This window comes from Condylura cristata, unplaced genomic scaffold (assembly GCF_000260355.1).
Source record: "Condylura cristata isolate star-nosed mole 26May11 unplaced genomic scaffold, ConCri1.0 scaffold00016, whole genome shotgun sequence".
Classification (NCBI taxonomy): domain Eukaryota; kingdom Metazoa; phylum Chordata; class Mammalia; order Eulipotyphla; family Talpidae; genus Condylura; species Condylura cristata.
Genome location: NW_004567117.1, coordinates 41,148,977 through 41,160,758, shown reverse-complemented (window position 1 = coordinate 41,160,758; position 11,782 = coordinate 41,148,977). Strand labels below are relative to the sequence as shown.

At 42.3% G+C, this 11,782-nt stretch overlaps 1 protein-coding gene across 1 annotated transcript; it reads right to left on the bottom strand.

The window, feature by feature from the left end:
• Positions 1 to 236: 236 nt before the first annotated feature.
• SERPINB2 (serpin peptidase inhibitor, clade B (ovalbumin), member 2) lies at positions 237 to 8,967 on the bottom strand. The gene is made up of 7 exons (XM_004683959.2): positions 8,800 to 8,967; positions 6,289 to 6,408; positions 4,490 to 4,618; positions 3,890 to 4,007; positions 1,948 to 2,090; positions 1,176 to 1,340; positions 237 to 859 (listed from the first exon to the last, which is right to left on the bottom strand). The coding sequence occupies exons 1-7, from the start codon at positions 8,965 to 8,967 to the stop codon at positions 455 to 457; spliced, it is 1,248 nt and encodes a 415-aa protein (XP_004684016.1). The 3' UTR covers positions 237 to 454.
• Positions 8,968 to 11,782: the final 2,815 nt, after the last annotated feature.

Sequence of the window (11,782 nt, the reverse complement as noted above, 5' to 3'; positions counted from 1 at the left end):
TACATACATATATATATATATATATATATATATATATATGGCTTCCAAGAGCAACTACACAAACTTCATTATCAGAGTAAGGACTTGCATTTCCTTACACAGAAAAATAGCTGCTCACCTGCTTCTGAAATTGTGCCAGTTACATTAAATAGACAGAGAGCAACAATATCAAAATTATATAAAATAATAAATAATACAGTAAAGGTTAATACTATGAAATAAACAAATAAGGACTAACTAAATGGTACTCCCATTTTAGGGGACCAAGTGATTAAAAGAGTTGCACTGTTACAGCTGACACTGTCTAGTGATTCTGGGCCTTGTAGTTAGTATATCACAGAAGCTGCACAGAGAAACAGAAGTATGCTGGGGAAAAGTCTCCAAACTTTTGACATGTTTAGCCATTCTGAGGCTAACGACTTACAACATGCTGTGCAACTGGAGACTTCCCATGTTAGGGTGAAGCAAATCTCCCCAGAAACAGGGTACTCATGGTTGCTTTGTCCATGATGAAGAAGAGGAAAGGATGGTCGGCCACGAACTGTGGACCCCCGTGGCCAGTTCTCCCTGTCATCACAGCGCCGGTGCCGGCCGCCGCCTCGGTGCCCTCCTCGTTTACGTCCACGGTGGCTTGATGGAAGACTTGGGACAGAAAGAGGTCGTTCCGCTCTGACATGCCCGAGAAGTTGGCCTGGCCCCTGCTGAAGGCATTCTCCATTCCCATGCTGCTCAGAATGGGTTTGAGCTCATAATGTTCTTCCAGTCTGAACCGGGGCACGTACACCTCAACGTCATCTTCAGCCAGGGTGTCGTTGCTGATCCACTTGTTGAGTTTGTCATAGGTTATTTCTTTTTCCAGCTACAAATCCCCAAAATAAAATAAACTAGTGAGCGCTTGGCAAAGAAAGAAAATAATTTCTATGTCTAATGTTAAAAATCCCTGACTTTAATTACTGTGGGTGATACAAGCACTGAATAGGTGGTAAACATTTCACAGGCTATAGAATAGTTGGCATAGTATAAAGTTTTGAGGGAAGATTGAGGCATGCCAAGTTTACTATCAAGAAATCTGGTATTTCTGAAAGAAAATGAGCACCATTTCCTAAATTACGGACTGTTGCATCATAGTAGCAAGCTTAGCTAGAACTAAAGCTATCACAGTTCAAATGCCTTACCGACTCCAAGCCAGTGGACGATTCACCAACTTTATCTGGAAGCAGCAGGAACATGCTGACACCTCCAGCATAGGGGAGTTCTAGAATCTGAGTCTTTAAGTCTTCAATGTAGCCAATGTTCAGCTTTTGTTGCAAATACATCATCTGCACTTGTTTGCGTTGAGTCTAAAATGATGAAAAAGTATGCGAAAGTTCATACCACCTTGTCAAGAGACTTACCATTAACATAAAATAGCAATCTGTGCTTGAGAGTGAAGAAATATGGTTTTAAAAAATCTACAGAATAAATTATTTGTGTATCCTTACAATGGCTGTGATCTCACTAGATTGTACCAGTTCAAAAGCAATTATTATGACTAATAAATAGGCAATAATAATATTGTAGTAACAGTCCTCAAACATTTGTTCAGTACCTACCACGGGCAAAGAACATTGCAAAACATCAACAAATCCTCCAACCTTTTTGAGTTGGACATTACGATTATCCCACTTTTACTGATCAATAAATGGAACCCATGCAACATGAGCAGCACCATTTAATGGAGATCCCGAATTTGAGTGCAGGTTCACATAATTATAGAGCCTATGGTCTTCATCATCACACATATTGTCTCTCAGAAAATTAGTGAGTCATATCAGTACCTTGAAAGGATCAATCAGCTGTCCAGTGTGCCTAACTCACATAGGAACATTAACTGTTAGGCCCTAATTTTTCTATTTTGTCAAGAGTCCTAAAATGTATGTTAGGAAAATTCATCTTGCTGTCTCATACCGAGTTCACACGGAAAGGATAAAGCCCATTTAATTTCTTCTGAAATGGAGTTTTCCATTTTCCTTTGAAGTAGACAGTATTCACCAGGACCATCTTGGTATCCACATCAACTGAACCTTCAGGTAACAAGTTTGGAATTTTACCTGCAGAAAACAGTATACATGCTCAGATTTTGTGATTAAGAATTGCAGAGTTATTATGATTTCTCGAGTATTTTGAGTTGCCATTAAACTTAGCATCCACATTTGTCAAGCTCTGCAGAGATGTTGGTTTTGAAGCTCATAATTTTGTCTAGATTCAAAAAAAAGCATGAGAGAGAAAACACAGACAGATGTTTTCAAGTGGTTTATAAGATTCAAGATGATTGAAAAAAGAATATAGTTAAAATTTAGAATTACTAGCAAACTTGGAAAGGAGATTTTTTTTTTACATCCTTTTATATTGTTTTCACAAAGCTTTTTTATTCAGAAGGGAGCAAATCAGTCTTTTGGGAGAAAATAGTATCAGGGAGAAACTGTTCCACTCCTGTACTAGGAGGTGAGAGAAAACGTGTCCTGGAAGAGGCTGAGAACACTAGAAGAGACCTTCAGTTGTCAAATAACTGATTTTGTGATAAATTCTATAACAGAGCTAAGTTGAGCAAAGTACCATGACAATACAAATAGAGTCAATGAGTGAGCCAAAGAAGGCTCCAGACTGATAACATCCAAGCATGAGAGATTTTTAAAAAGCTGATCTAAGAAATGCCCAAAGATAGTGACTACCCTCTGCAGTATTTCCACCTCTACAAACATTCTTTTATTTAATCCTCTCAAATACTCTATTAGTGAGAATTATTAGAATGATTTACAAAAAAGACCATTGTGAGAGAAGCTAGTGGCCTCCCCAAGGTCACGTGCTGGTAAGGTTGATTCCCAAGCTCACAAGCTGGCAAGCTAGCCAAGATTCTGCCTCCACAAATCCAACACTTTCCTGTCCAATGCTGGACATGCGCTCAAAAACAAAGAGCACAGTAGTCTGGCCAAGTCCATCACTCTGCTATTTATATCCCCACGCAACTAAAATTCTTGCTTACTGTGGAAATCTCATGTTTCATTTCACGTGATACACATGACAAAAATTTGATCATAACCAACAAAGCTGAAAATTCTCTCAAATTATTCCAAAACGTGGTGAAATAATTAGCCTCTGTGATTAGTTGGCATTCTGGCGATGAGGCTCATTGATTGAGAGCATGCAACAACTGCTTAATGAGAAGATGATTTACGGTATTTTCACAAAGCAAAGCTGTCATGTGCCTTTAATTTTGTATTTTACTTTCATTTTTACTTCTTACAATCCTTATTTTCCCTATTTCCCTTGTGCTAGTGGTTGGTCAGCATTTTAGAACAGTAATTTTACAAAAATATCCATACTGGAAGTGAAAAGCGAAAACAAGTCATCTATTTTTAGAGAAACTATTTTTACTTTTTTAATTCTGCAGAACATGATTCATGTGTGTTTTCTCATTTGGTAGCAAAGAAAACAAAACCCCAAACTGTTGCTTGAAAGAATGATTTAAACAAAGGACTAAAATGAAAATCCATTGTTTTTGTGTTAAGAAACATTTTAAACTGCAAATGAAAAATTGCAGAGTTAGACAAAGGATTAGAAGAAGAAATCCAGTTTCGCCACTAACTGGTAGTGGGATCTTGGTTGAACCAATTAACCTCTGGGTCATGGATTTGGGGTCTACAACCAAAAATGGTGGATTCGGGTAGTGCTTTTCAGGACCTTTCCAATTCTAGTAGCTTCTAAACCTGTGAAATAATCCTCCTTCTGCAATAACCCTCGTAGAAATCACCCCATTTACCTACCAGGAAATTTAAGAGTTTAGAGATGGCTTTCAAAAAACAGATCAGAGTTTCCTAAATAGAACAGGAACTACTTCCTTGGTTTTTACCTTTGGTTTGAGTTTTCACCCAAGCATTAATCTTTTTTCTGGCTTCTTCTGAACATTCTAAGAAGTTGACAGCCTGGGGTTCTGTAGAGTAATATTTCTTAGAAAGTTGCACGTATTCCTTTAAAATAAAACAAAACACAATCCAAAGGTTACATAGAATATATACCAAACAAATTTTGGTGCCATTGTAAATTGCAAAGTTCTGGGCCAGAGAGGAGGCCTGCTAGGGGTTACAGGTGGAGGCTGGCTCTGGGAAGAAGAGACAGTACAATTATAAACATTCTTGACTCCCTTGCTCCCACTTCCTGGCTCCAACTCTCTTGCCCCCCGACTCTCTTTGCTCACAGATACAGAATAAGAGGGGAGTCAGCCTGGGAGAGCCGGATTCCAGATGTCAGCTGTGGTCTCCTGATCTCCTGTTCTGCAAGCGGAACTTTTGTGGCAGGGAGAGGAAGTGAGCCAGACAGAAGGATTCAACCCTGCCCAATGCTTTCAGGGCTGGTGTGGCAAGCTCTCTCTGAATAACCCCTAGGGAACAACTCTGAAGTGAGCTCCGTGCAGGTCTGCGGCTCTGCCACCTTGATGATAGGTTTCACTTACTTCCTTGAAGCCTGCAGACTTATCTCCAAACAGCTTATTGGCGCTTTCCAATAAATACTCCCCTGTGGATGAGTTGATTGCTGAGCTGAGCGACCTGAAGGATGAATGAATTCTCTCTCCAGCTTGGGCCTTTAAGATAGAGAGAAGATTATCTTTATGTAAGCCAATACCATGAGACAAGTTGTTTCTTCAACAGTACTTTGACTTTTCAATACAATAATAGAACGTTGCACTCATGTACTTTTTTCTGGTATTTTAGGAGAAATAATTTAGAACTTACCTTGTTAGCTTTCATGTAACACATCCTTATTAAAAGTAATATTACAGAAGTATTACCAGTAGTACCCTCAGTGGAGTCTTCTTTTTGCTCCAAAATGAAGTGGGACATGTTTTAGGCTTTCATGGAATTCCAAACTCAGATTCCAAGAAAATCTCACTTTTTCATATGTGAAAATTAATAACATGTGTGGACCCATCGCCCCTAGGTGTAACTGCAGGGGCCACGGTGTGTAATACAAAACTCTAAGCTTTGCTCAGAGTCGTCAATGAAAGTGTGGCAAGATTTATGTATATGTTTCTTCTGTAAGTACAGTTTTGTTTTGTATGTGCAGTCCAAGGAGAAAAAGAATTCATCCAGAGTTTGCATTGTAGGATATTTCTGCTGTACTATTAATCATGGCCTCTTCTACAATTTCAAAAAGACAACTTCTTTCCAGTTTTGCCCTGTCTCTGGATTGGATTTTTACAATGCTGTATTCAACATCTCAGAAGACAGCAGGGTTCCTTTCAATTTCCTAAACTTCAACCTGCTAAAAAATTTTAATTACATTAAGATGCTGCCTAAGAAATGCTCTTTGAAAACTTGAAATAACTTCTAAAAGTTGCCCCTCTGGGCATTAGGGTAGATCACGTGTGGAAAACCACAAAAGTGAAGGGGAATTCATTCCTCGGCCTGATTTTGTCACCACTGCGAGAGACACAGGATCTGTCACAACAGTGCCAATGTGAAGAAGAGGACGGGGCCTGCAGGATGGTGACCTGGTCAGTCTCCACAGTGAATGGTCCTCTCCCTGTGGCGGTGGGCTGTGGGTCCTTTGGTAGTGGCTGCCCTATGGGCCCATGGTGGTGACAGGGAGAGACCTCTGTCATGCAAACAACAATTGAAACTAGTAGTAACTCAATAAAAAATATTTTGAAAACAGAATGGTGCTCTCCAACTCCTTCAGACATGGTTCCTGGATGAGAAGCAGATGGGGCAACGGGGTTCCCCAAAAAAGCATGCGGGAGACATCTCCCTATAACCTAATTGAGGAAGGTGTCTGCCAATAGGTACAAGACAATTGCTATTATTTAGCTTGGTAACTGGCATTTAAGGAAATAGAGTAACAGAAAATATATTACTACCTAAGTTGGAATGCATGGATGGGGGGTTGGGGATGAGTGAATGCATGGCTGGATGCATTCACTCAAGTTTGTCTCTCCTTAGCCTCTCTCCTCTGAGAATACATCCATGTGTATATATTCTAGCAGTCTCTCCCGTGGTTTTTAAATAAATAACACATACTCAACCCATGATAGAATGGCGCTAATGGGATTTGGAAACAATCCTGGTCCAAAAATCATAAGTCTGGCTGCAACCCGGCTCTTCCCGTCCTTTTCCATGTGGGATATTTACTTCAGGACTCTGAGCCTTAGTTTCTTTCCGTGAATGAGGGAAGTGCCCTGTCTGACACGATAGTTTTAAAGCAAGAAGATTCTAGAAATAAAATACAAAGGAAATATGAAGAATGAGTCCGTACCTGCAAAATAGCATCAGGGTAAGTGCCCTTCTGGACCTGCTGTGTGAATTCACAACCAGTAAAGTTCCAGGGGGTTCCTCGGTTCGCTTCGTAGGCTCCAACTTTGTTAAACTGAAGCACCTACAATTGAAATTAGAGGACAGGGTTGTGTTTTCAGGCCAAGTTATTTAACATTTAATCCAATGGCTATCCGGCACCTCTTCATGGTTCTATGCTTGGAATTTGAAATTCACTATAATTTAATTCACAAAATACGTGAAATCCAGTATGGTAGCACATAAAATGGATATAGGAGGCCACTGATAGTTAAAAATATGACTGCCAAATTGGATACAATTTTTAGAATATTCTCAAGTTTTATCTTAACAGATACATATATGCAGGCGGCTAGAAAGTTCATAGAAAGGTGGCTGGCTAAGGCTCTAAGAAGTATTAACAATTTTAACAACTACTGCTGCTAACTCTTTACTTACAACTTTTCATTTCCAAACTAATTTTATGAGTGATCCATTTTCATTCTCATTTTGCAAATGAGAAAGTGAGACTCAGCCTAGTCACCTCTACTCATGCAGCACCAATCAGACATTGACAGATCTGTCCCTAAGTCAAAGAGGACCTCTTCCTTCCTTTCAGTAGTGAGTTAACCAAATTCGCCTTTGACTTTTAAAACCTGGATGTGCCACAGAACTAGAAGAAAAACATCACCATCTTGGCACAATCCTACATGATGAAGCACGTTCCAGAAACAGAGATGCCATATCATGCCCAGAGGAATCAATGCATTCATTTTCCTTATCAAAAGCCAAATTTCCAACCAAAAAGAACAAATTCATTTGTCATTTGTTGTCAAAATATATTGCTTCAGATCCCTTTCCATTTTAAAAATCAAGACTCTGGCGGTTTCTGGAAATTTCGATGCAGTTCGTTGCCTTTTTTTTTTTTTCTAATGAAAAAAAAAAGGAAGCTATGTTGCAAACGTTGCTGGTGTCAGGGAGTTGGGCAATTGCGTTTCAGTATAGAGTTCCACCTTCAAGCTGCCATGAACTCAGCCCAACGCATTCTGCCTTGTCCCTCCGGTGGGAGGGGGCCTGGGGTGCTCTCTGGACGACCTCAAGCAAGGCCCATCCTAAGTGGGTCACCTGTACCTGGGAGGATCTCTAGCTACACACTCAACGTATCATTCTCACAGAAACCCGAAAGTTGCCTGTGGCATTTTGGTGTGACTGAAAGCATAGGGCATGCGAGAAATCAGCATCTGTGTTTGAGGCTCTGTGAGGGAAGTTTCATTTATGACGGCTGCCTCTGTGGCGTTGACCTATGAAATAACAGACTCAGGTGACTGTTTAAGGGCTAAAACATTCCCATAGGATGCTTCCCAGGCACTGCTGAAGTAGTTGAATGTATTTGAAGGACCCCAGGCTCATCTAGAAGGTCCCTCTGGCTGACCTTGGGTCCACGGGCCAAGAAAGTGAGGGGCAGTGTTAGCAGAGAAATACCTCACGTGCCAGTTCCAGGAGCTCCAGCCAGCAGGCAGGCCCTGCTCGTATCAGGCTCTGGCTAATGTGCCTGAGGCCCTCTGAAGATGCAGTACACCTCTGGGCGGCTCCCTCCCCCCACCAAGAGTGCTGTGCCCCCAGCTCCAGCTCCGAAACGGTTGTCTTCTTTCTTTTCATGACACTCTCTTAAAAGCCTGAGGAAGAAGCTTTACATGAATGGGGAGCCCAACACAGGACACAGCAGAGGGAAGCAGCCTGAGCCGGCAGTAAGGAAACCTCAGGAGACCCAGCAAAGGTATTTCATTCATGGTGCCTGTCCTTTCATCTGCAAATGGAAGCAGTGCTTCAAACCAGAAGAGAATGGCATGCAAGATACGTTGAAAAGCACACACATTGCATGATTAAAATGTAAGAGGTTGATTAAAATGCCATGATGGTGCAAGGAATTAGAGAGCAGCACTGCAAAGCTATCAGCAGACTTCTCACTCGCTGCTCCCCTCAGCAATGTATTTCATCCACCTGCCTGTTCTGCTCCCCACTCTATCTCTGGTGAATCCTCTCAGCGCCCCTGCACCTCTGGCGGCACCCCAGTTCTGTATGCACAAATAAATAAATCTTTAAAAAAAAAAAAATGAGAGTTTGGCCCTGTTCACTATTTCCAACCTTGTAATTAAGAAACCCCAATTCTCCTTTCTGCCAGCTACAGCTGAGGGTTTTCATATTTGGCTGTTTTGGAGCTTTGAGTCTAAGGAATCTGTGTTGTGATAACATAAAATGAGGCTGACCTTGTAGTCAAGCTATTCTACAGCTCAGGTCAGGAATCATTCACTCCGAATTTGGAGTTTATCAGAAACTTATTGTCTACATGAGCAATAAGGAAACAGGACAGGGGTGTTGCGAAGGATAGACTTGAGCTTCATGTTAAATATCTGCATGTTGATTCTCAACAAGGCACATATGAATGCCCTATCACGCTGTCGTGCAATGTGACTTCCATTTAAAAACACAAACTCACTCTGGCCATCTGGTCTGCAGTGTTACCCCGAGCTCCCAGGTAGACCATGGCCATGGTGGATGAGATGCTCCATGGCGAGAAGAAGAGATTCTGGGAGGCGCTGGTATTTGCCAGATGCTTGAAAAAATTGAGAGCAAAGATTGTGTTGGCCACGTAAAGTTCTTCCATTGTTTCAACCTAGAAGAAAAGGAAGGAAGGGGAAAAAGAGCTTTAAAAGGTGACTCAGGATTTGGGGTGATGTCAGCAGACTGGAACATTTTGTACCCAGCACACAGCAGGTCTCACTCCCTGTTCTTCCACTGTGCATGAGGCAGAGAGTGGGCTTGCTTCATGTCACGTGACCTGTGTAGCCACAAAGGGCCCCAGCGGCGTGCAGGAGCATCACCACCCCGTACTCTTAGTGATTTTAAGCAAGGGGCCCTGCATTTTCCTTTTGACCTGGCTCCTAAAAATTGTACAGCCATCGTGAGCTAGACAGAACAGTTACATGATTAAGTAGCAATAGTTGATAGCATGCCACATAGTAGTAATCAGGAGTGATGACAGCAGTCAACAATCTTTAATATTTACTAAATTCTTACTGTGTAAGATGCTGTTCTGGGTAGTTCACCTAGATCAACCATTAAATTCCTACCCAAACCCTGTGGCGAGACACCGCTATTCCTACTCTATAAACTTCTGCACACCGAGGATAAGAGCAATGACCTGTGCACTCAGCCCTAGGAGGTGGGACTAGGAAATGATTCCAGGGTCATGTTCTCCCGTGCAAATATACATCTTCCCCAAGGTGCACGATGGTTGATCTGCTTTCAAACTTCCTGTTTCTAGAAATGACGGACCCGTCTAGGGGTGGTATTTTTATCCAACCCCACCTAGTGTGCGCAGATCCCACACATGCTCATTCTACAACATTGCTTCCTAAAAGGAGGCGTCATCACTGGGAATGCTGGGCGGCTCCTTTTGCTCTAACTCCACCCGCCTGAGCAGGGAGTCAGTGCCAGGTAGCACTGTGGGTACTCAGGCAGGCAAAACACACACACACACACACACACACACACGGAGCCACCTGGAGACAGGTGGCAGACACACCTTCCGTGACCTAAGGCTCCACATGCAGCCTAGCATTGGGCACACCCAGGGCATGTATGGATGCCTGAGGGAGCTTCCCAGGGAGCACCTCAGCCTATGTTATGCTTGCATGGTGACTTTGAACACACCCTGTAATTATCAAAATATATAAATAGCCCAAACGAAGCTGGCACTCATTATCCTCAGGAAACTGCTGTGACAGTAGCTTCCCGGAGTTGGGGAGGGAGCGGGTGGGAGGGACCCAAAATGCAGAGGTGGGTAGGTCCCCGGGCTCCTTCAGCTGAGCTGCCCAGCCAGGGCCAGTGATCACTCTCTCCCTAATCCTGGGCCATCTGGCGTGGCCACTTCATTCGTGAGTTCTTCTTTTCAAGAAAGTGGTTACAATGTGCTAAAAACTCTCTTTTGAAATACCACCCAACTGAATTTTACCGAGATAAAAATAGTAATTTCAGCAAAAGCTGTCCCTGAAATTCCCCCCAGCGATTCTCCCTCCCTGTTTTTCATGGGCGCTGCAGGCTTTGTAGGTTACACCCTTGTGTGCAGAGAGGTGGAGTGACTTGGCAAGGTCACACTGCAGGGAATGGTACAGGAGTCGAGCAGGTGAAATGCAAAAACTCACGCTGTCCTCGACCCCTCGCTGCCTCACGGGCTGGTGTCTGACTCAGTACTGTGTAGGAGTTTAAGCAAGTCACTATTTTGTAAATACTAGAAAGAGGGAATGAAAGAGGAATCTAGTCAGCCTGTAATTCTGCTTTAAGGCTTATTAAGTAAAAGCTAAATCAGTATTTTTCTTCTTGCTGAGACTAGGTCAATTCAGGAATTTGTTCATTCTATTGTAGTTATCGTCTTACTGAGCAGGTATTGTTTTGGTAAATTATCTCAAAAACTTTTTGGAAATAACAACAATGTGCAATTTAAAGTATTTTTCTATTCCCTTCTGCATAGAGATAAGGATCAGAAAAGTAAATGCAGGCTTTTCCTTCACTGAATTCTTAATAGTAATCTGCATAATCATTCCTTTGACATTAAGAAAGTTTAAGTGTCAAGACAAAATATCAGAGAGGACTTTTAGTGACAAGTTAGGGTATCAGATGGCTTTATAAGGAAGTGAAAAAGTAAATAAGTGGGCCCTCCCTGGTGATGCAGCGGGTTAAAGCACAGCACTGAGAAGCTAAAGCCACTTCCTCATGAGTTCGATCCCCGCCTGCCCCGGAGGTGACCACATGGCGCGGCAGACCTCTCCTGACCCGCCCGCTGCTCCCCTCAGCAGTGTACCTCGTCGATCTGCCTGTTCTGCTCCCCACTCTGTCTCTGTCTCTCACCCTCCGTATCTCTGGCGTGTACCCCAGCTCTGTATGAATAAATTAAAAAAGTAAATCTTTAAAAAAAAAAGTAAATAAGAACAGGACTCAATGGTCCCAGATGCATTTACCTCTTTAAAATAGTCTAAATTTTGTTTTTAATATAATTAGCTTCATTTAACATAAGACTGAACATCTCCAGGCTGGGCTGCAGTTACCATGCTCCTTTAGCCAGCTCAGTTTGCTTTGTCTGTGTCATTACCCAGCTGGGAAAGCCTCGTAATTCCTGTTCTACCAATGCAGATACAGAAATGGAAATCTCCACAGGCAAGACTGAGTCCCAACTTCTGCCTCCAAGCCCGACACATTTCCTACACACCTATCTCAGGTTTGAGAAGGTTCTAGAAATCTGTGAAGGCAGTGTTTCCTGGTTCCAGGACAAGTCCAGGTCTTACATTTGGATGCAATCTGCCTACAACTGTGCAAAACTGAAATCACACAGTGACATCGAATATCTGAATCTCCCCGAACAGGTAACACCTGTCGTGAGTTTCTTCATGTGCTGTAAGTTATACAACTTCATTAACTTCCAG